Raw genomic sequence first — 25,406 nt, 5'->3', positions numbered from 1 at the left:
ATCTTCGGGGTAAATAACCAGTAGTGTGATTGCTGGGTTGTAGTGTAGATCTATTTTCAACTTTTGGGGGAGCCTCCATACTGTTTTCCAGAGCGTTTGCACCAGCTTGCATTCCCACCAACAGTGTAGGAGGGTTCCCCTTTCTCTGCATCCTTGCCAACATCTGTCATTTCCTGATTTGTTAATTTTAGTCGTTCTGATTGGTGTGATGTGGTATCTCACTGTGGTTTTGATTTGTATTAGGAAGAGAGAATCTTTTTCTTTTTTTTTTTTTTTTAAGGATTTTATTTATTTGAGAAAGAGAAAACTTGAGCAGAGGCAGAGGGAGAGGGAGAAGCAGGCTCCTGACTGAGCAGAGAGTTCAGTGGAGGGCTCCACCCTAGGACCCTGGGATCATGACCTGAGCCAAAGTTAGCTGCTTAACCAGCTGAGCCACCTACATGCCCCTAGCAGACTCCCTGCTAAGCGTGGAGCTGGTTGCAGAGCTTGATCTCATGACCCTGAGATCATGACCTGAGCCAAATCCTAGAGTGGGAAGGAAGTGCAACCGACTGCCACCCAGGTGCCGCTCCCTGGGTGATATTAATGTGCACATACGGTTGAGATCTTTTTCCTTAGAAGCTTTAAAACTAGGTGAAAGTTAAAAACTGTACGTTAATTGCTATAGAAAGTGGAAGACTATGATAAGTTCTATGATGAGTGACGTAGAGATCATGGGTGCATGAATTGGAAGGCATTTAATTAATTGGAGTCATCAGGAAAGACTTCATTAAGGAGGTAAGTTTTGAGCTAGGGGATTTTTCATACCAACTATTCGGACTGGGTATGGACTATTTGAAGAGCATTGGAAGCAAAGATTGGTTGATAGGTTATAGCCAGATTGTGATTGATTGCCTCGTGCTATTATGGGAATTTTGCCTTTTTCCTGCAGGTGGCAGGGAAGTTTTGAGGAGGCATTCAGGATTTCTGGTGAATGAAATGGTATGATGCAAGGTGGTATCTTTGATGATTGATTCAATGGGAATGAGGAGTGTGTTGTGTGAACAAAATGAGGCAAGAACCTGTGGAAAGAAAAAGCAGTTGGAGAGCTGCTGGGCCAGATGGTAAGGATTTAAACTAGGAAAAAGGCAGTGGAATTAAAAAAAATAATGATAGTAAACATTTCTATAGGGTTTTCATAATAAGCAACTTCTTTCCCACATCTCATTAACCTTGGGGGTATTTATCTCCATGTTTTATAAATGAAGGAACTTACATATAGAGGTTAAGCTGTTGTGAAGTAATCTTACAGAAATGGGGGTCCTGACTGGATATGACAGATCAGTAATAAGGAGTTGCAGGGATTCTTCCAACTTTCAAGGTTGGGTGTGGAAATGGTAGAATTCCAAGTGGCTAACTCAGTGTCAAGGCTCTGGCTCTGCTCTCAGGTAACCACTTACGTTCTTTTTTTTTTTTTTTTTTTTTTAAGATTTTATTTACTTATTTGACAGACAGAGATCACAAGTAGGCAGAGAGGCAGGCAGAGAGAGAGAGGAAAAAAGGCAGGCTTCCCGCTGAGCAGAGAGCCCAACACGGGGCTCAATCCCAGGACCCCGGGATCATGACCTGAGCCAAAGGCGGCTTTAACCCACTGAGGCACCCAGGCACCCCAACCACTTACGTTTTTTACGTGACTTCTGTTACCCTATGACTTGATGTGCAATGACTGTCCTGTGCGGTGAAGGGCAGGGAAGAAAAGGCTGCTGTCCATTTGATTTCTATCAAATAAGAATCTTCATGTATTTTCTGAGTAGTTTTGGGTTTTCAGATAGTTAAACTTTGTTGAATTTTAGAAGGCTTAGTTTAGGCGTGGGGGATCCAAATACAGGGCTGATGACTTTGTCCAGATGGGTTCTTCCCTGAGTCTGTTAGTTGTGACCGGGTGGATTTCCTTTTCTCTTGTGGTTGAGGCAGGAACCCTAGGAAAGAGAACTATGAAGCATGGTGTAGACATTGGAGAACATCCTCATGGCTGTGGTAACTAGGATGTTTGATCAAGATTACATCTTTATCAGAGCTGGAGACTGACCCCCTACCCACCACTGTGGTAATTCATTCTGTTCACAAGTCCACCAGGTCCATGTGATCATCCATCTCTGGTGCTAAGGTCCCGAGGCAATTTAGATACCAGCTTCAATCAGCCATGGAGATGATGAATGTACTTTTTCATCTGAGATATTTGTTTCCCTGCAATTAGGTAGCAGAAGAATGTGCCAGAAACCTATGGGATGCTGGGGGAGGTACAAAGGAGTGACTCATCATCGTGGCAAACCTTGATTAGATTTCTTGTGAAATGCTGGGTAATGGAGGAACAGGATGAGCCTGGGGATGAAGAGAGGGTGAGCTTTTGTGCCCTGGGCAGTTTCAGTCCAGGTGCTAGACTAACATTCATTAGCTCCAGCTGTGATGCAGATAATTCGGCCTGAAAACATCTTTGGAAAATTAAGATGTCACATTTTATTTCAGCTGTTTTTTTTCCACCCCTTTCACTTTAGAATACTGGGATCTTCAATGGCAGGAGACAGAGTGATCAGAAGACCGAGATGAATTTTAACACTATTCTAGAAGAGATTCTTATTAAAAGATCACAACAGAAAAAGAAGACATCACCCTTAAACTATAAAGAGAGACTTTTTGTGCTAACAAAGTCCATGTTAACCTACTATGAAGGTCGACCAGAGGTAGGAGACAATAAAAATGTACTGTGCTGCTTTCTATGTTGATAATATTTAATAATATTGTTCCCCCTCTGCCCTCCTCTCCCAATCTTATGGAATAAATTTCAGGCAAATGAAGTTAAGGTAATAATTTGTTATCATTTGAATGATAAAGCTTAGAATAGGGTGAGAAATTCTTCGCAAGTCTCTTGATTATGGTGTAGTATATATGGGTGTGCATTTTCTTTCAGCCTACTGAATTAATCTATTCAAGAAAACAGATTTCCACATCGGTTTTAGGTCCTTGTGGAATTCATTAAGTATATTGTATACACATGGCTTCTTCCCATAAACGACTGTATTATGTGTCAAAATCGACTTTAGCCCATATACGCTGTGTCTTTGTCCATTGCTTTATATGAATAGTTCTTCATCCTTATGTGGAAATTACTTAAAAGGGATTTGATGGAGCCAGCACATTACTGAGGCTGACCAGAAGCAGAACTGTTCAGCGTTTCTTATGATAAGCAGCTACCGCAGAGTGCCTTTTATGGGAGCAGGGAGAAGTAACTTTTTTTTTTTTAATTAATTAATTAATTAATTTTTTTTTAAAGATTTTATTTATTTATTTGACAGAGAGAAATCACAAGTAGATGGAGAGGCAGGCAGAGAGAGAGAGGGAAGCAGGCTCCCTGCTGAGCAGAGAGCCCGATGCGGGACTCGATCCCAGGACCCTGAGATCATGACCCGAGCCGAAGGCAGTGGCTCAACCCACTGAGCCACCCAGGCGCCCCTTTTTAATTTATTTTTTATTTATTTTCAGCATAACAGTATTCATTATTTTTTCACCACACCCAGTGCTCCATGCAATCCGTGCCCTCTACTTCTAACAAGCTCCTCCGTGAGCATGGGGCGTAGTGAGGACGTGTTGCTCGGTGGCCAGCTCCTGGCTTTTCAGTTGTTTTAGTCTCTGGTTTTCCCACTAGAGGAGGCCTGTGAGTGTAGGGTTGCCTCTGGCCAACCTTGTTTTCTCCTGATATCTTGAAAATGCAGCCTCTCGTCCTGCAGGTTCAACCATGCTCCTCCCTATTAGAAATATTCTTGGATTCCAGGGAATGACTGGAGAGTGTTGTCCCTTTTGTCCACATGCTGTTGTCTGGTTGGTTACGGTGGGATTTTTGGTGATCTTATTGTTTGGTTTTATTTAATTCTTTTTTTTTTTCCCCCACTACCTAGAGTGCCTTCCTGAGAAATTTATTTTTTTTCAGTTGTTTGGCTTGTTTTTGTTTTTGTTTTCTTACTCCCACTGGTTTCTCTGTGTTGGTTCCCCCGATTCAGAGAGAATGGCATCATTGATCTTTCTGGTTGTCCTTAACTCTGTTAATTGCTGTTGTGGCTTGTCGTTGTGACTTGTGGAATTCTGCAGGCTGATGTAATTTAGGACTAAAGTCCTTTATCTTCCTTCCTAAATCGCTGAAATGCTGAAGACCCAAATTTGAAAACTTTTTGAGTTGTAAAACTTGGCCTAAGATGAATCTGGTTTTGGTCTTAATTTATCCTATAGTCACTGTGACTTTTTTTTCTTTTTTTTTTTTTGGGCATTTTTGTGTGCACAAATATCAATATGTTTATTTATGTGGGGTTGTCCTGGTCCCTGCTGGGAGTATGTTTGTGTGTGTATGTATGTATATATATGTACATATATATACATATACATATGTATATATGGCATATGTGCTATATTTCAATTATTAAATCTGAAAAATTCAGAGTTCCAAAAGGCTTTCAGTTAAGACTAGAAATATGAACTATTTTAAAATCTAAAATAGATTTTAAGGGAAGACAAGACATTTTGGTATTTGGTAATTATTTGTTATAAATTGAACTTAATGTAGTAAGTCTCAGAAAAGAATAGAAATATAACCATGAAAGTAGTAAAACGTGGTAGCTTCTTAACCAAAAAGAGCCTCAGAAATCAATATTATCTGCTTAGAAATATGGACGGATAGAGTTGAAATATGTTGCAATTGTTAGGTCACTTTGAAGATGGTAAATATACAAAGTTTAAACTGCCCTAATTGCTTTAGGTTAAATGGAATAAAGAGAACAGTGGGACCCCTCTTTATTTTAGAACCTGGCCCACTGTCTTGCCTGGGAGGAGCCTTAGTCACTATAAGAACCGGAAAGGATGAATATGCAACTTTTGTATCACCATAAGCGGGATTGGAGGAGATTATGCTGAGTGAAATAAGTCAAGCAGAGAGAGTCAAGTATCATATGGTTTCACTTATTTGTGGAGCATAAGGAATAACACAGAGGACTTTGGGAGATGGAGAGGAGAAGAGAGCTGGGGGAAATCAAAGGGGGAGACAAACCCTGAGAGACTGTGGACCCTGGAAACAAACTGAGGGTTTTGGGGGTGGAGGGTGGGTTGAGCCTGGTGGTGGGTATTAAGGAGGGCAGGTATGGCATGGAGCACTGGGTGTGGTGCATAAACAATGAATCTTGGAACACTGAACAAATAAAATAAATGAAAAGCCAAAAAAAAAAAAAAGCCACAACAAAACAAAACAAAAACAAAAACAATAATAATAAAAAGAACCACAAAGGACAGAATAATACCCAGCTTCTGAAACTTAGCGACACTTAGCGTCAGGGTCCACCTCCCTTCTGGCTGCTGATGAGCCCAGTGAGCCTCATCCTGCTTTCACCCCTACTCCTGCCATGATCCCCCTGGATTCTTTTTCTTAGGGACAGACGTTCGCTAACATATTTAGGACTTTCTGCTTGAAATACGGTTGCAGATTTGTTTGCCTCTCACAGTTAAAAATAAATCGTTCATAGTAAAAAGTTAGGAATTTTAAAATAAGAATCTTAATTTTTGTAAAAGTAAAAAAAATTTTTTTTTGGCCATCCTGGGCTGAGTTCCTGCCTGACAGGTCTCTGCCTGGCTTCTAGGTAAGCCCGGTAGCACCCCACTGTCATGTTTCTTCCCTGTTTCAGTTATTCTGGTTTCCATCTCCCCAGCCCTAGAAGCTGTGATCCAAAATTGCTGTGATATGGGTAACTTTTAAGAATCAATAGGTATTTGAAATATAATATTTTTTAAAAAATGTAAAACTAGAGGTGGATTAGAAAAACCATGGGACTCAGAGGTTGGGATAAATAGCCCTAGAGATATTTATTTTAGTTGTTCATAGTTCTATTTTTAAAAGAAAAACTGTGGGTAGGCTATTCATTGATCTAGGCACTGTGATCCCTAGTTTCTTCATGGCAATTAAGTGCCATTAATGCCTTATTAAAACTCTTAGTTAATCATAATGTGACTCAGACATGCATCCTCCTCTGGTTCTCTGAACCCCAGCTCTTCAACATGATGGCAACAAGTGTTTCTATCTATTAAATATAGTTTATTGTGCTTTTCAAAGTATGCTAAGGAATTCTGTTTTAGATGAGGAATTCACTCAAGCTGTTTCTTCCAAGTCTGATATTGGCAAAGATGTGTTTCGATTTCTGCTGCGAGCCATTCTTTGATTTGTCCTCCTTGCTCTTACTGCCCTCAATTAGCGATTATTTCTGCATATTCTAATGAACTGAGAAGAGCCCTTCCAGGAATTGATGTTGTTTGATCTCAGTCAGAATAACAAATAGAAACAGGACCTGGTGAGGGTGGGGGTTGGGAGTGGGGAGGTTGGGGGGATGAGGGGAGAGGGGTTCGTAAGTGATCTTGTTCTCTGGTCTGGGAACAAATGACAAATGAGTTAGACACCCCCCCTGCCCCTCCCCGGGCATGTGAGGGAAACCTCCAGGTGGACTTGAGATGGAATTCAGGGAAGAGCAGGAGCTTAATCAGGAAAAAGGTTTACTAAATAATGGTGAGAAAACAAGGAATGGAGAGATTTCTAGATGGTGAGATTTGGAATAAATAATTTCGAGTAAATTTATAGTTACTTTTAGCTAAGAAATCAGGAACTATATATTATTTATTTTATTTTATTTGTTTGAAAAGATTTTATTTATTTATTTGACAGAAAGAGAGAGAGAGAGAGAGAGAGAGAGAGAGAAGCAGGCTGCTGGGATCCTGGACCAGGACCCAGGGATCATGACCTAAGCCCAAGGCAGATGCTTAACTGACTGAGCCACCCAGGAGCTCCAGGAGCTTTTTATAATTGGACTTTGGTACTACTAATTTGGGTCATTTGTTGTCTATAACACTGCTCCAGTATGGAAATAGTTTATAAAGTTGAGGAGTAGAAAGACTGGTTTTGTCAGGCATCCCCAAGACTGTCCCCAGGTTTGGTAATTCACTAGGAGAACTCACAGTGCTTGGCATATGGTTGTCTTCATGGCTATGATTTGTGACTATAGAAGGAGAGTCCGAGCTAAATTAGCAAAGGGAAAAGGCACATGGGGCAAATCTAAAGGAAACCAGGCACAAGCTTGCAAGAGCCTTTTCTCAGTGGAGTCTTCCAAGAATGTACAGAATTCTTCTAGCATTCGATTGTGACAATTATGAAATGTTGTCTACCAGGAAAGTGCATTTAGAGACTCGGCACCCAGGGGTTTTGTTGGAGCTGCTCACATAGATGCTCTCTCTATCATGTACCAGAATTCCAGACTCCAGAAGGAAACTAGGGGTTCAGCATAAACCATATTTTTTGTACAAACAACTTGGGCACAATGAGCTCTTTTTATCAGTGCTGGAAATAGTAGGAGCCTCTCAAAGCCCAAGTTCCCAGATGCCATTCAGGGGTCAGCCAGGTAAGCAGGACTTTCTCAGGTAGCGGTCTCTTAGGACCATTGTCTGTGCTTTAGGAGTAACAGTTACAAATTATTGAGTATCACATACAGGCCAGGCACTGGGCTAAGTACTTTACACACATTATTTCCTTTATTCTTCAAAACAAACATCTTATTAGTGCCCCCACTTAAAAAATGAGTGATGCAAGGCTTAGAAAGTTTAAAAACTTGGACAGGGTTATGCACTAGTGAATCGTGGGGCTATTTCTTTAAAGCTTATCCTTTTTTTTTTTTTAAAGATTTAATTTATTTATTTGACAGACAGAGGGAGATCACAAGCAGGCAGAGAGGCAGGCAGAGAGAGAGGAGGAAGCAGACTGTCTGCTGAGCAGAGAGCCCGATGCAGGGCTCGATCCCAGGACCCTGAGATCATGACCTGAGCAGAAGACAGAGGCTTAACCCAATGAGCCACCCAGGTGCCCTAAAGCTTATCTTTGAAACAACCTTGATACTCTGGGGAATATTAGGAAAAAAGTCTATTCGATTTCTCTGTAACACAGATAAAGCTTTATTTTAAAGCTTTTGAGAATTTTTTAAAAAGATTTTATTTATTTATTTGTTTAGAGTAAGTGGGGTAAGGGGTGGAGGGAGAGGGAGAGAGAGAATATCAAGTTGACTCCACACCGAGCACAGAGCCCGATGTGGGACTCGATCTTATGACCCTGACATGATGAGCTGAGCTGAAATGAAGAGTCAGATGCTTAACCAACTGAACTACCCAGGCACCTCGAGAATATTTTTATTTACTACTTTCAGTTATGATTTTTTTAAAAGATTTTATTTATTTATTTGACAGAGAGAGAGACAGCAAGAGAGGGAGCCACAAGCAGGGGGAGTGGGAAAAGGGAGAACCAGGCCTCCTGCCAAGCGGGGAGCCTGATGTGAGCCCCGATACCAGCACCTTGGAATCATGACCTGAACCAAACACAGATACTTAACGACTGAGCCACTGAGGGGCCCGGTGCCCCTCAGTTATGATTTTTTAAAATATTTTCTTTGAGGTAGAGAAAATTAGCACTAGGCAGGGTTTTTTGTCCTGGCTCTGCCACTGTCTAATTGGACTTTATAAAACAATATTCTTCCTCCCATATATCTCTGTACACTCTTAATTTTTTTTTTTTTAAGATTTTATTTATTTATTTGACAGACAGAGATCACAAGTAGGGGGACTCAGGCAGAGAGAGAGGGAGGAGGAAGCAGGCTCTCTGCTGAGCAGAGAGCCGATGCGGGACTTGATCCCAGGACTCTGAGATCATGACCTGAGCCTAAGGCAAAGGCTTTACCCCACTGAGACACCCAGGTGTCCCATCTCTCTACACTCTTAACTCCTCCTTCCTCATTTCCATTTCAACCCAGCACACATCCAGTCTTTTACCTAATGCCGTGACTTTTTCCTTTAGTTACAGCCTTATTGAGGTTCCCAACTCCATTCTCTTGATGGATTACTGCCCTATTTGATTCTACTCTTGGACCTTAATATTTTATTCATGCAGCCATCATGGGGATATTTCAAACTTATAGCTTTGTATCTTCTCTAGGATCAAGTGAAAACTCCTTAGCTTGCAGTACAAGGTACGTGATGCCATGTTTCCTTGTCTTCCCTCTTTCCTCCTCCCCCTCCTGCTGTGTCTTTCACGTTGTGCCTTTCTTAATGTTGTCCCGTCTACTTAGAGTGATATGGTCTTCCTACAGCCTGTGAGGATTCATCTGTCCATTCCACTATCTATTTTATTCATCAAAAATGTGTTGAGTGCCAAATACTAATCTTTTCTTTAAGATTTTATTGATTTATTTATATTTTATTTATTTATTTGACAGAGAGAGATGCAGTGAGAGAGGGAACCCAAGCAGGCGGAGTGGGAGAAAGAGAAGCAGGCTTCCCGCCAAGCAAGGAGCCTGATGCGGGACTCAATCCCACGACCCTGAGATCATGACTTGAGCCAAAGGCAGAGGCTTAACCCACTGAACCACCCAGGCACCCTGAAAACTCATTCTCTTATTGGCAGTTGAGTTTCCTTGTTTCTGAGGGTAGTTTGCATCAGCTCCTTGTCTTGTGCCTCAGTTTCCTTTCCTGTGTCTCTTCTCTCACTTCTCATTCATATCTGTTTTCTTACCTACTGTCCTAGATCTGAGTTTCCTCATCATTAGTCACGTTAAAGGCCAAGAGGCAGGTCTGAAATCTTAGGATCTGATTCACTGCCCTTAATTTGGCAAATTAATCTATTTTCATATAATCATACTCACTCTTTTTTTTTTTTTCCCCCTCTAAGAAGACGAAACCTATTTAAGACAGAAGAGGGGCTAAAATGCAGTTCCTAAAATTTTCTGGCTAACTTTTTATTTTGCTGTGTTTCAATTTACAGAAAAGTTAGAGGAATAGTACAAGGAACTCTCAACTAACTTTTAATCAGATTCACAAATTTCCTCTCATTGTTGCCGTGTTTGCACTGCCATCTTTGTACTGCCATCTTTGTCTCTGTCTCTCTCTTCACTTGCCTGATGGTTACTGAACCATTTGAGAGAAGGATGTAGACATTGGCCCTTTTACCACTAAAAAAGTCTTTGTGTATTGTGTAGGAACAAGGCCATTCTTTATAACCACAGTATTATGATCAAAGTCAGGATGGTTAACATTGATACGCCCCTGTTTTCGAATTCAGAGTCTGTGGTCAAATTTCATTCATCATGCCACTGACGACTTCGTAGTTATTTCTCAACTTCCTCCCCTTGCCAAGTCTGGGATCTAATTGTGGGTTATGCATTACATTTGGTTGGTCAAGACATAAAGGTTTTTTTTTTTTTCTCTTTTCTTATTTATTAACATAAAATGTATTATTAGCCCCAAGGTACAGGTCTGTGAATCGCCAAGTTTACACACTTCACAGCACTCACCGTAGCACATACCCTCCCCAATGTCCATAACCCCATCACCCTCTCCCCTGGCAACCCTCAGTTTGTTTTGTGAGATTAAGAGTCTCTTATGGTTTGTCTCCCTCCCGATCCCATCTTGTTTCATTTATTCCATTCCTACCCCCCAAGCCCCCCATGTTGCCTCTCAACTTCCTCATATCAGGGAGATCATATGATAATTAAGATGCTCCTGGTTTGCAAATTCTAAACTAACTGTGTTTATTCATTGATTATCTGTATTAGGATGAGACAAAGAGTCCAAGGAACATCAGTATTTTTTGGTCAGAAATGGCATTACCTAGTTTATTTTATTTGTAAGACTTAGCTCTCAGCGGGGTGGTACAGTTGGTTAAGTGTCTGACTCTCGGTTTCGCTCAGGCTATGTTCATGGGATTGAGCCCCACACTGGCTCAGTTCAGCATCTCTGTCCCTCTCCCTCTGCCCCTCCCTGGCCATGCGCACTCTCTCTTTCTTTAAAGTAAAGAAATAAATCTTAAGGGCGCCTGGGTGGCTCAGTGGGTTAAGCCGCTGCCTTCAGCTCAGGTCATGATCTCGGGGTCCTGGGATCGAGTCCCGCATCGGGCTCTCTGCTCAGCAGGGAGCCTGCTTCCCTCTCTCTCTCTCTCTCTCTGCCTGCCTCTCCATCTACTTGTGATTTCTCTCTGTCAATAAATAAATTAAAAAAAAAAATCTTTAAAAAAAAAAAAAAAAAAGAAATAAATCTTAAAAAAAAGAAGACTTAGCTGTCAGCAATTTTTAGTGATATCAAAAAGTCAAATTTCCCTCAAAGTTTTATTTAGCACTTTCCCCACTAAATATATTAAAAAACCGTGCCATAGGCACTGAAGGCAGTTAGGAAAAGACCAGTTCCCAGAATGTTTGGAAATGGCATCACTTGAAATAAACATAGTGTTTCTCCTTACTTTTATTCCCCCCACCCCACCCCCCGTCTGTCTTGAAAGAAACTTCTCTTAACTTGAAATGTGTGAAACTTCTTGCAGTTTTTGAAAAAAAGAACTATGTTTGACATCATGATTTTTGTAACATGTGAGTTTTATTTTTCTCTTGTTGCATCATGAAGTGCTGGGTTGGGGATTCTTAGAAGTCTTTGAAGCTACTTCTGTAATTAGTAGTTTCTAGTAAGTGTTGGAGAAGATAGTTATAATAGCACTTATCTTGAGGGACAGTTAAAGAGACCAAATTATATGTGTGGAGGAAGATTTGGTGGCACAAGTGTAGATTCCATAGGTTTTAGGGACGTGGTAGATGTTGGGGAAGGGTTGGAGGCCTCCACTTGGCCAAGATTGGAATATGAGTAAGGTTGGGCATGTGCAAAGGCCCTGGGGGTATAAGGGAATTTCGTATGTTTGTGGATCTGTTCTGTTCTAGACTTATATAGATTTCTGTAACTGGCAATTGGCCATACAAGGTGATAATTAATTTGTTAATAATAAAGAAGAATGATATGATTTCCTTTTACTTTATTTAGAATCATACAATTTTAGAGCTTGAAGGTATTATAAAGAATGACACCCCCTCCCCCCAAGGTTTTCACTTGTGGGAATTGAAGGTAAGGAGACGATCTGCTCAAGTTCACCCAGTCAGCTGATGGCTAAAACTGGACCAAAACTCAGATCTGAATGTTTCTGAGTTAGTCTCTGATTATCCTGTCTCAGTTCTGGGAAGGATGTATTTGGGTTGCCGGAGTAGGTGAGAGCACTTACACACCTGGTTATTCACTTACACACCTGGTACAATATGGTTATTCACAGAATAGACACCATCTAGTCACTGTTCGGGCACCTTTGCTTAAAAATACTGATGTCTTCTCTGCCTTTGCAGCTTTGCCTCTTGTTGCACGTAATAGTTTCCTTCCCTTTATTTCTAGCCCTCCCCTCCCCCTGCCTATCAGTTATAAGCATCTTGCTCTTTTAAAAATACTGTTAGGGGCACCTGGGTGGCTCAGTGGGTTAAGCCGCTGCCTTCGGCTCAGGTCATGATCTCAGGGTCGTGGGATCGAGTCCCGTATCGGGCTCTCTGCTCATCAGGGAGCCTGCTTCCTCCTCTCTCTCTCTGCCTGCCTCTCTGCCTACTTGTGATCTCTTTCTCTGTCAAGTAAATAAATAATAATAAAAATACTGTTAAATTTATTTGTATTTTATTATTATAGTGTTTTTTCCCCTCACAAATGATGTAGTTATCTCTTTGAAGGCAAAGTTTGTTGCCTCATAACTGAAATGTTTCACACAATGCCTTCCACCTTCCAGCTTCTCAAAAAAGCTTTCATTGGCAATAATTACGATGGTGGTGGTTGGTTAGTGTTTTAGGGAAGCAAAAAGATCCTTAGAGACATTGTGATAATTACTTCTTATTTTGTTTCTTTTTCTTTTCTTTCTTTCTTTTTCTTTTTTTTTAAGGAGATGCATTATTTAAGTTTAGAAAAAAAAAAAGCGTCCTTATTTGCTATTTATTAGTGTTACCCTCTCCCCTAAACTAAAATGTGGACATTATTTGAAACAACTAGACCCTGAACTATCAGAAGAAATCATACAGCAAGTCGAGAAAGTGAAACTGCACGTTGCATTGTTTCTGGGTGGTTTAAGACATGCTAGGTCTCAGACATTGGTTGATGCTGTTCAGGCGCACGTGGAGAATTATCTGCAAAGGGAAATTAGAAACACCTGTGTTGTTCGGCAACTGATTGTATTAGGAGAACTTCTGCCATTATGGGCCTTTAGGTTTTGGGACTACACTGTACTTCCAAGGTAAAATATCAAAATTTGCCGGTTCCAACTTCAGATAATAAAAAACGCTGTTATAGTCTATATTACTAAAGCTCTTTTACCTTTTTAATTTTTAGTCATAGACAATTGTCTATAATCTTTGCATGACTCTGCATTACTAAACACCTAAAGTGAAAAATTGCACCAAATGCAGTTGTTGGCAAAATAAAATTCAATGAGTAAGTCAGAGACTTAAATGAAATCTCTAGTAATTTTTAATTGATTGTGGGAAGGGAATTCCTCCTGATTATCCTAGTTGTATGAGAACACTTCTTCCCACTCTGTCTTTATTCCACATAACCACATAAGTATAGCTTTTCCTTAATTTGTCTTGCCATGACAAAAGGTACATGGGGAGATATAATTCCCTGCTCATGAGATTATAACCTGAATTTTTCTCATTTTAGAGGACTATGTAAATCATATATACAAGTATATTTATAAATTATATATAGAATTATATGTTATAGAATTTATAAATCATGAAGGATTATAGATTTGTTAAATATATTTAATATGTTATTTATATATTTCCTGGCAGAAGAGGGGCCATAAGTCCATACACTTTGATTTGTCATGTGGGCCTCACATCACCTGTTTTAGTTCATTCATTAATTGTACAACAAAGACTTCCTGAGTATGTATAGTAATGCTAGAGATGGAGGAATTAAAAGATGCCTGATTCTGGCTTTGTGAAGCTCACAGTCTCATTGGGCTCTAATTCTACTTCTATGGGCTCGTGATGACAGACTTTCTTATGGTGCATCTGCTCTGCTGTGGAGCGGGAGTTCCCATCCTCCGGGCTCCACTGTTGTATGCCCTCTCACCTATGACCCTTGAACTTCAATTGCCCTTGGGGTTCCACGTGTCAGTGGGGTAGTTGCACATACAGGATTTCAGGGTTTCCTTCTGTTCTTCAATTTTACTTCATTTAGATTTCACAAATGTACCAGGGTTTTGCAGGCCTGCTTGCAACGTTCTGTTTTCTGTAGCGTCTCCATAAAGCGTATCTGTAGGTAACTAACACGTTTTATCCACCATTTATTTTACAAGTGAAGAAACGGGAGACAAAGTCAGGCTGCCTTCTCTGAAATAATGTCCCATTTGAGTAGGTGAACCAAGATGTCTAATCTTTCTGGCTGACAAGCTGCTATCTGTTAAACCACACTGTGCTACTGACCGCAAAGGGGGACTTCCTTAAACACAAGTCCACTGACCACCTGTATGCAGAGTTTCCTTCCTCCTTCCCTGCTTTGGCTTTATGTAGAAGACCTTGAAGAGGGAGTTCTTTTCACATTGTTGGTTTGTGTTTCTTTCTTCCTGACTGCTCCCCTTCCTGCCCCCCACCCGGAGGTGGTGGGAGTCCTACGCATGCAAGTAAATTCGTTTTGTGGAAGAGAGACCTCGGAGAAGAAAATATTTCTGGAAGTAGTTATATGAAAGAGGTTGAGGGGCGCCTGGGTGGCTCAGTGGGTTAAAGCCTCAGCCTTCGGCTCAGTCATGATCCCAGGCTCCTGGGATGGAGTCCACATTGGGCTCTCTGCTCAGCGGGGAACCTGCTTCCCTTCCTCTCTCTCTGCCTGCCTCTCTGCCTACTTGTGATCTCTCTTTGTCAAATAAATAAAGAAAATCCTTTTTTAAAGAATTAATTTATTTATTTTCAGCATAACAGTATTCATTATTTTTTCACCATACCCAGTGCTCCATGCAATCCATGCCCTCTCTAATACCCACCACCTGGTACCCCGACCTCCCACCCCCCGCCGCCACTTCAAACCCCTCAGATTGTTTTTCAGAGTCCATAGTCTCTCATGATTCACCTCCCCTTCCAATTTACCCCAACTCCCTTCTCCTCTCTAACTCCCCATGTCCTCCATGCTATTTGTTATGCTCCACAAAGAAGTGAAACCATATGATAATTGACTCTCTCTGCTTGACTTATTTCACTCAACATAATCTCTTCCAGTCCCGTCCATGTTGCTACAAAAGTTGGGTATTCATCCTTTCTGATGGAGGCATTATACTCCATAGTGTATGTGGACCACATCTTCCTTATCCATTCGTCCGTTGAAGGGCATCTTGGTTCTTTCCATAGTTTGGTGACCGTGGCCATTGCTGCTATAATCTTGAAAAAAAAAAATAAAAGAGGTTGATAAAGTTATACTTAGATAGTAGCTCTTAAGAATTTTTAAGTGGGTTTGGTTAAATAGTTCTTTTTAGAAATACTTGAAATCGTTCTTCCCAGAAGAAACTCAATTCAACGTGAACTTACAATCCCAACAGTCCAGACCAGTGTCATAGCTGGAAAGGACCCCCTATAAATCTTCTATAATGTATTATTAAGTCTGTTTTTAAACATTTTTTTACAAAAGTAAACAGAATTTTAGGTTAATTCAGCCCTGACTAGGATTGATTATAGTACATCATCAAAATAAATGGTAGAGATTTGAATTTTCTTAGGAAAAGATGAGTAGCTTTATGTTAAAGATCCAGTAAGTAAAAATTCAGATTTTTTTTTTTTTTAAAAAAAACAGGGTCATTCCTTTATTTTCAGATGTCACATTTAATCACTTTCTAAGGATAGAGTTCATGACTGAAATAGCTGCCAGGAAACAAAACCAACATCCACTAGATGAAATAGTATATTTCCTGAGGTTCTGGAATCGTTAATCAGCAATTTTCCGTTCCCTCTTGATTGTAGGAAACTGCAGTCATTTCTACAGCCCATTTCCAAATTAATAGAATTTCTGTGTGTTAGAGAGTAGGAGACTAAGACTATGGACTCTGGATCCAGATTACCTGAGTTCAAATCCTAAATTTGTTACCTTTCTAGCCGCGTGACCTTGGACAAGTTACCTAACCCCTATGCCTCATTTTCCTCATCTCCTAACTGGGGAGAAAGAAGTACTGCCCTCACAGGTGTTGATGAGGAGTGAGCAGATCACCAAGTGTGTGAGTGGTCAGGACAGCTCCTGGCATATAGTAAGTGGCATATATATAATCAATCGCCAGCACTTGCTGTAATGCCTATACACACAAGCTACATCCCATGGTCACCCACCTTTGTCTTTTTTTGTATGCGTCTCAGGGTGTTCGTTCCTGCATCTGGCTTTTCCCAGATCTAGACATTGTTGCGATAAGCACAGCTGATCACATTGTTGTGATACTGTAGGATCACAGTGGATCCGCTCTCTAAATCGATCTCTGTTGCCTGCCGTCAGTTGCATTTTGAGGTTGCGGTAAGTGGCAGAAATGTGTACCTCCAAGTAGGGCCATTTCACATTCCAGGCATCCCAGAGCCTGTGTTGGTAGTACTCTTATCGGGGACCCTCTGCTGTGAATGTTTTCCTCTGGACATTTGTCACTGGGGCATGTGGCAGCGTACTGGTTGTGGGAAATGTACTTTTCCTTCTGCTCCTTCACTTTGGTGTCTTCCAACACCAGAGGTGGGTCTTCTAAGAAGAGAAAGAAAAGTAAGCATTAGAGACTTAATTCCAGGGCCCTTTCTCAGGTTCCTGGAAGGACCCTCACAGTTTTGTATTTATAATTTTGCACTTAAAAGAAAGAGAGCCTTCTTCTTAAAGTGCATAAGTTTCCGGACTCTCAAAACCTGGATCTGTTTCTGCAGAGCACAGAAGACTTGATTTGTTCTAATATCTGACGATATCTATAAATTCTGCCAGTGAGATACCCGCAGACATCTCTGCTGCATAATACCTAAGAAATAAGCATATTTCTAATTGGCTTATGTTCTTAAAAGTCTTCCTTTCAAGAGCAAAAAGATGGGTGTCTACTTCTGTTGTTTATTTCTCTTTCATACTTTCAGAGTTGGTTTTAAAAGTACCATACTGGGGCACCTGGGTGGTTCAGTGGGTTAAGGCCTCTGCCTTCAGCTCAGGTCGTGATCCCAGGGCCCTGGGATCAAGCCCCACATTGGGCTCTCTGCACAGTGGGGAGCCTGCTTCCTCCTTTCTCTCTGCCTGCCTCTCTGCCTACTTGTGAGCTTTCTTTCTATGAAATAAATAAATAAAATCTTTAAATAAAATAAAATAAAAGTACCATACTTTCTGTGTTAAATGAATTCCCAAGTGTTTTATGGTTAGAGTTACTCCGGTGAATTGGTTTTCATAGTGCGTTTGTTTTAATTAGGAACTGTTAATATGTAATCAAGCTCTTGATCTTTACAAATCTGTTGTGTAACTGACCAGTATACTGGGCAATTTCTAAATATGACATAGTGGCCCAACTTTCTTGTGTCAGCTTTGCTACCAAGTGTTATTTTTCTATTAAATTTAATCCAAATCCTGAGAAGAAAGCAATTTTTAAAAAGGTAACAAAAATAAAAGGATTTTAAATTCAAAATAGGAATATACAGAAGGGTGAATGCTGAACATGCTGAGCACGTTCTAAACTGTGTGTGCTGGAGGGAAGTATTCATGGGGGATGGTAGAAGAATGTACATAACCAGTAACTGTGAGCTTTCTGAGTCGACTGAAATAGAAAATTTAAAAAGAGAGAAATCTAGATTTGTAATTCATAATCACTTGCAACTGGTGGAGTAATGAGATTCAAACCCAGGTCATTTGACTGGAAGTTCCCTAGACCCCTCTATACTCTAGCTTTCTAGCCAGCCCCCCCCAACCAAAAAAAAAAAAAAAAAAAAAGGAAAACCCAACTTTTTACTTGATCAATAAACTTAACAAAAATATTTTGAATTCCTATTTGTGGCAGATACTGTTCTAGGCTCTAATGACACCAAAAAGTATAGAAAGCAAGTGTCTTGTTCTCACGGACTTACATTTTAGAGGAGAAAGATAGACAGTGTCCAGATAAGCCAGTATCTATCTCCCACCTGAAGGAAAGCAAAGCGGGATGGAAGGAGTGGGGCCTTGCGTGCCTGTTTGTTTGGTTGGTTGGTTTGTCTGCTTGTTTTTGTTTTCTTTGGTAGGTGATGTTGTGGGGGGATCGAGATCTTAAGAAGAGTGAGGCAGGCCCTCTGGAAACCCTGGGGTTTGAGGGGAAGCCAGGAATGCAAAACCTGGAGAGGGACATCCGGTGCTTCCTTATCCAGGAACAGCAGAGGGGCTGAGGGGCTGAAATGGACATGGGGGGGGGGAGGGTGCGGAGGGTGTGGTGGGGGAGGAGGCCCGAGACCTGGGCAAGATCACACATGGATGGCTTTGTGGGCCATGGAAAAGACTTGGATTTTTTTTTTTTAATTTTTTATTTATTTATTTTTTAATGCGAGAGGAAGATTTTAGAGGGTTAGTGGGTTATAAGTGGCCACTGACAAAATTTGGCCCTTTCACATCAAGATGCAGGAGCACAGAGGAACATGAAATGGCAGGGAGAAGGTTAAAGGTCGAGTTTTGGCTCTGCTAGCCAGTTTGACCTCGGGAAGGTCGTTAATCCAGCCACTGCCCCAGTTTCTACCTTAAAATGAGGAAATTGGATTTTTATGAATAATTCACCAGAATCTTTTCCATGACCACATTTGATTCTCAGATCTGAAAATAGTTATGAACTGTCCACATATATTGGCAGTGGTTGTTGGCTATGGGGAAGAGGAGACCCTCCTCTCCCTACTTTCTGGTCAGACTTTGGAGCTTCCCTCTTCTCAGCCCTGAGACTCACCCCTGCCTCTGAGCAGCCATGGTCTGGTGTGCGGATAGTGGTGTTTCACTGTTTTTTCAACCTGCATTTCTCAGATTATTGTAGAGGATGAACAAGTCTGCATAGTATAAGGGTCCACTGGCATTTACTCTCTGTTGAGGTGTCCTTTTGGATATTTTTTCTCCTTTTTTCACTTAGGTTTTCTACCTTTATTTATTTTTAAAAGCTATAACATATACATTCTGAATCAAACTCGTTGTTTGTATATGTTTTGCAAATACTTGTTTGCGCTTTGTGGCATGTCTTTTAATTCTCCTAATGCTATTTTTTTTTTTAGTAGTAAAATACAGATGAAATTTACCATTGTAACCATTTTAAACTGTACAGTTCAGTGACAGTAAGTGCGTTCATCATGTTGGGCTGTAATCACCACTCTCTGGTTCCAAAGTTTTTTTTATCACCCCAAATAGCAATCTTGAGAAAGTTCTGTGTGCACATTGAGAAGAATGTGTATTCTGGTGATTTTGGATGTAATGTTCTGTAAATATCTGTTAACACAAGATGCCTGGGTGGCTTAGTCCGTTAAGCATCTGTCTTCAGCTCAGGTCATGATCCCAGGGTCCTGGGATCAAGTCCTATGTCAGGCTCCCTTAAGCCTGCTTCTCCCTCTGCCTGCTGCTCCCCCTGCTTGGGCGCACTGTCTCTCTTTCTCTCTTTGACAAACTAAAAAAAAAAAAAAAAAATTTGTTAAGTCCATCTGGTCTAATGTTCATTTAAGTCTGTTATTTGCTTATTGATTTTCCGTCTGGATGTTTCTATCCAATGATGCAAGTGGGGGTATTAAAGACCCCTACTATTACTGTATTTCTGTATATTTCTACTTTAAGTCTGTTAATATTTGCTTTGTATATTTAGGTGCTCCTATGTTGGGTACATGAGTATTTATAAATGTTATAGCCTCTTGTTGAAATGGCCCCTTTATCATCACCTAATGCCCTTCTTTGATTCTTATTATAGTCTTTATTTTAAAGTCTATTTTTTCTGAAGTAAGTATGGCTATCCTAACATTCTTTTGGTTTTCAGTTTGTGAATCTTTTTCTATCCCTTCATTTTCAGTCTGTGTCTTTTTTTTTTTTTTAAGATTTTATTTATTTATTTGACAGAGAGAGATCACAAGTAGGCAGAGAGAGAGGAGGAAGCAGGCTCCCTGCTGAGCAGAGAGCCCGATGCGGGACTCGATCCCAGGACCCTGAGATCATGACCCGAGCCGAAGGCAGCGGCTTAACCCACTGAGCCACCCAGGCGCCCTTTTTTTTTTTTTTTTTTAAGATTTTATTTATTTATTTGACAGAGAGAGACACGGTGAAAGAGGGAACATAGGCAGGGGGAGTGGGAGAAGGAGAAGCAGGCCCCCAGCCAAGCAGGGAGTACAATGTGGGGTTCGATCCCAGGACCCTGGGATCATGACCAGAGTCAAAGGTGGATGCCTAAGGACTGAGCCATCCAACTACCCCTGTGTCTTTACATCTAAAGTGAGTCAGTCCCTTGGCTCCAGTCACTGGGCCACTTCCAAGAACTGAGTGGCCTTCTCCTCAAGCCCACTTGCTTCCTGATGCTCCTCCCATGCCTGCCATCTCCTGCCACCACCTTCCACAGGCCATTTCCACCCAGGAAAAGGAATCTTATCTTCTGTCTGCTATCTGGAACCTCCCTTCTTTTGACCCCTTTGATGATGCAAGCAAGGGTGAAAATCTGCTTCCTGCTGGCACTGAGGATTTTATCCATATAAGAATTCAACAGAGAAACAGCAGGAATACCCTTACTACTATCCAAGGGATGGCTGATGATCATAATAAAAAGAAACTATGAAAGCATTCAAGAAGAAATCTGCTTGTAATGGTACTGTAGTTGAGCATCCAGAATATGGAGAAGTAATTTAGCTACAGGGTGACCAGTGTAAGAACATACGCCAATCCAGAGAGATTGAACTGGCTGAGGATGACCAGCTGAAGGTTCATGGTTTTAAGTGCTTTTGGCTCACTGAAGCTTAAATGAGGATTTCCTTGAAATGAGTAGAATTTCCCTTCTGTCTCTTGTCACAAATTTAAAAACCTCACAGCTTGTATAACATAACCATTTGGGATCTGCTTTTAACTTGGACTAGTGTAACTTCTTCACGCAATTAACTGAAAAGATCCAAAACGAAAAAAAAAACCCAAATGTGAGTTTCTTATAAGCACCATATAGAAAGGTCTTGTTTTTTTAATCCATATAGTCACTGCGGTCTTTTGATTGGAGAATTTAGTTCATTTACAGTTAAAGTAATTCTTACACATTTTTTAAAAAATATTTATTTATTTATTTGATAGACAGAGATCACAAGTAGGCAGAGAGGCATGCAGAGCGAGAGAGAGGAAGGGAAGCAGGCTCCCTCCCAAGCGGAAAGCCTGATGCGGGGCTCGATCCCAGGACCTTGAGATCACGACCTGAGCCGAAGGCAGAGGCTTTAACCCACTGAGCCACCCAGGAGCCCCTAAAGTAATTCTTGATAGATACATACTTACTGCCATTTTGTTAATTGTTTGCTGGATGTTTTTGTAGTTCCTTTTCTGTTCCTTTTTTCTAATCTTGCTTTCTGTTATTTGATGACTTTCTTTAATGGTTTACTTAAGTTCCTTTGTCTCTATCTTATATGTATTTACTATGGGTTTTTGCATGTGATTATCATGAGCCTTATATATATAACAACCTATATGTTATAAGTTGATAACAACTTATTTGATCACATTCTAAAACTCTACATTTTTACTCTCCACCCATGCTTTAAGTTTTTGATGTCACATTTTATTCCTTTAATCTTATGTATCCCTTACTAATAGTTGTAATCATAGTTATTTTTACTACTGTTGTTTTTAAATCTTCGTACGATATTTGTCAGTGATTAACCCACTACCTTTACTATATATTTACCTTTCCAGTGAGATTTATTCCTTCATGTTTTCTTGTTCCTAATTATGACCCTTTCTTTTCAGCTCAAAGATGTTCCTGTAACATTTCTTGTAAGACCATGGGATGCCTGGGTGGCTTATCATTTGAGCAGCTAACTCTTGATTTCAGCTTAGGTCTTGATCTCAGGGTCCTGGGATAAAGCTCCACTTTGGGCTGTGTACTCTATGAAGAGTCCGTTTGAGATTTTATCTCTCCCTCTTGCACTTCCCCTTGCACTCTCTCTCTCTCTCTCTCTCAAATAAATAATTAAATCTTTTTTTTTTTTTTTTTTTAAACCCACATTTCTTCTAAGGCCAGTTCAGTGGTGATGAATTCGTTTGGCTTTCGGTTGTGTGAAAAACTCTATCTCTCCTTTAATTCTGAATGACTTTGTTGGGTGGAATATTCTTGGTTGGAAGTTTTTTCTTTCAGCTCTCTGATTTTTTTTTTTTGTACCATTCTCTTATGGACCATAAAGTTTCTGCTGAAAAATCTAATAGTCTCGTTGGACTTCCCTTGTATGTAACAGAAAAAAAAAATTTCTTCCTTGCTGCTTTTAGATAGACAGAGATTACATCACATCTTTAACTTTTGATATTTTAATTATAATATATCTTGGTTTGGGTCTCTTTGGGCTTATCTTATTGAACTTTGGTCTTCCTGGCTCTGGATGCCAGTTACACTTCTCATTTTAGGGAAGTTTTCAGCCATTATTTCTTTAAGTAAGATTCTGCCCCGCCCCCCTCTCTTCTGGGATCCCTACAATTTGAGTGTTAGTCTGTTTGACTAGGACTGTGTATATTTGCTTACTTTTGAAAGCTGTTGTCTATGAGTCTAGCTTCCAATCAGCTTAAATCTCGGTGCTGAGATTCTCTTCCTCTTTGGGATACTGACAAGTCTTGGCACACCATCAACTACTGGGAGCTATTAAAAATATAATAATCTGCTTGAACAACCACAAACAAGATCGAGAACAAGGTTAAAAGACAAAGTTCATGTCCTACATGACACCACTCCTTTAGACCTAGGAAAGGTGGACATTTCACCTACTGCATAGAAACAAAACAGAGAGTCAAAAAAAAGGAAGAGAGGAATATGTTCCCAATTAAAAAACAAAATAAAACCTAAAGGAAAAGTCTTAATAAAATAGAAATAAGTAATTTACCTGATAAAGAGTTGAAAGTAATGGTTATAAAGATGCTCATTAAACTGGGAAAAGAATGGATGAACCCAGTGAGAACTTCAATAAAGAGATAGGAAATATACAAAAAAATCAAGTGGAAATCATGGAGCTGAATAATACAATAACTGAACTGAGAAATACACTAAAGCGATTCAACAGCAGACTAGATGAAGCTGAAGAAAACATCAGTGAACTCAAAGACAAGGCAGTATAAGTTACCTTATCAGAGCAACCAAAAGAAAAAAAGTATTTAAAAAAGTGAAGAGAGCTCAAGGGACAACAGCTTTCAAAAGTATGCAAATATACACAGTCCTATTGGACCATGAGCATAAGGCCCACTGTCCATCAGAACCAGGCTATCTGGAGGTGTCATTTAGACAGCAGTTGCAAAAACTGGGGCTCTAGATGAGTATACAAGCAATTTTCTTGGAGAAGTTTTTTTCTGGGATAGATCATATGGTAGAAACAAGTCCAAATAAATGTAAGAGAATTAAAATCATATCAAGCATCTTTTCTGATGACAGTGGTAGGAAAGTAGTATCAGTTATGTGAAGAAAACTGGAAATATCACAAATATAAGGAGACTAAATAACAGGCTACTGAACTATCCATGAGTCAAAGAAAAAAATCAAAAGAGAAAAAAATACGTTGAGGCAAATGAAAATAAAAATGTAACATATCAAAATTTATGGAATGTAACCCAAAAATTTCTGAGAAGGAATACATAGTGATAATTGTATACCTCAAGAAACCAGGAAAGTATAAAATAAACAGCTTAACTATATACCTTAAAGAACTAAAAAAAGAAGAACAAATGAAGTCCAAAGTTAGAAGAAGGAAGAAAATAACAAAGATTACAGCAGAAATAAAAGAAAAAGGACCAAAAAACAGTAGAGAAGATCAGTGGAGTTAAGAGCTGGTTCTTTGAAAACAAAATCAACAAAACTTTAGCTAAACTCATTAAGCAAAAAGAAGGTTCAAAGAAATAAGATGAGAAACAAAAGAACTTAATAACTGACACCACAGAAATACAGAGTATCATAAGAAACTACTATGAACAATTATATACCATCAAATTGAACAACTTAGAAGAAATTAATAAATTCCTAGAAACACACACTGTACCAAGAATGAATCATGATGAAATAGAAAATCTGAACAGACCAAATACCAGCAAGGAGATTGAATCAGTAATCAAAAACTTATCAATAAACAAAAGCCCAGGACCAGTTGGCTTTACTGATGAATTTTACCAAATACTCAAAGAAGAATTAGTCTTCCTTCTCAAACTCTTCCAAGAAATAAAAGAGGAGGAAACTCTTCTGAACTCATTTTAGGCCCACATTACCCTGATACCAAAACCAGACAAGAATATCACAAGAAGAGAAAATTACAGGGCAATATCCCTCATGAGCATAGATGTAAAAATCCTCAACAAAATGTCAGTACGCTGAATTTAACAATATGTTAAAAGTATTATATGCTATGATCAAGCGGAATGTATGCTAGGATTCAGAGATGGCTCAACATCTGCAAATCAGTTAGGATGATAGGCCACATTAACAAAATAATGGATAAAAATCCTATGATCATCTCAATAGATGCACAAAAGGCATGTGGCAAAATTCAAATTCCATTTATGACAACAAGTCTCAAGGGGACACCTGGATGGCTCAGTTGGTTATGTGTCTGCCTTCTATCAAGTCATGATCTCAGGATCCTGGGATTGAGCCCTGTGTTGGGCTCCCTGCTCAGCGGGGAGTCTGCTTGTCCCTCTCGCACTGCCCCTCCCCACATTCAAGCTTGTGCTCTCTCTCTCTCTCTCAAATAAATAAAAACAAAACAAAACAAAACAAAATCCCTCTCACCAAAACAGATATAAGAAGAATAAATCTCAGCATAGTAAAGGCTATATATGACAAGCCTATAGCTAACATTATACTCAGTAGTTAAAAGCTAAAATCTTTTTGTCTAAAATCAGGAACTAGGCAACGATATCCACTGTCACCAGTATTACTCAACATAGTATTGGAAGTCCTAGCCAGAACAATTAGGTAAGAAGAAGAAATAAAAGACATGCAGATTGGGAAGGAAGGGGTAAAACTATCACTATATGCAGATGACATGACATTATATACAAAAAAACTCTGGAATCCTTAAAAAAACTGTTACAACTAATAAATGAATACAATAAAACTGTAGGACACAAAATCAATACAAAAAAATCTGTTGCATTTCTACACACTAATAAAAAACTATCAAGAGACATTAAGAAAATAATCATATTTAATTTCCATTAAAAAGAGGGTCCTTCAGGGAAATACAAATCAAAACCACAATGAGATAATCACCTCACACCAGTCAGAATGGCTAAAATTAACAAGTCAGGAAATGATAGATGCTGGCGAGGATGTGGAGAAAGGGGAATTTCCC

General features: G+C 39.8%; 1 protein-coding gene and 1 pseudogene across 6 annotated transcripts in view; both read left to right on the top strand.

Moving 5' to 3' along the window:
• The window catches only part of TEC (tec protein tyrosine kinase), a 140,295-nt gene that overhangs the window by 47,817 nt on the left and 67,072 nt on the right, over positions 1–25,406 (top strand). For 2 of the 6 annotated variants that reach the window (XM_032334242.1, XM_032334240.1), the window contains exons 1-2: positions 1,654–2,378; positions 2,535–2,720. In XM_032334242.1, coding sequence (XP_032190133.1) covers positions 2,268–2,378; positions 2,535–2,720 — 297 coding nt within the window. In that variant the 5' untranslated portion in view covers positions 1,654–2,267. Of the gene's footprint in view, positions 1–1,647; positions 2,379–2,534; positions 2,721–25,406 lie in introns of those variants that run through there. The other 4 variants (XM_032334246.1, XM_032334245.1, XM_032334244.1 and 1 more) reach the window with 3 other exon arrangements.
• On the top strand, positions 20,254–21,004 carry LOC116585060 (annotated as a pseudogene).

The sequence above is a fragment of the Mustela erminea genome, chromosome 2 (assembly GCF_009829155.1).
Source record: "Mustela erminea isolate mMusErm1 chromosome 2, mMusErm1.Pri, whole genome shotgun sequence".
Taxonomy (NCBI): Eukaryota; Metazoa; Chordata; class Mammalia; order Carnivora; family Mustelidae; genus Mustela; species Mustela erminea.
Note: the sequence above shows the minus strand (reverse complement) of the source record. Positions and strands in the feature narration are given on the sequence as shown.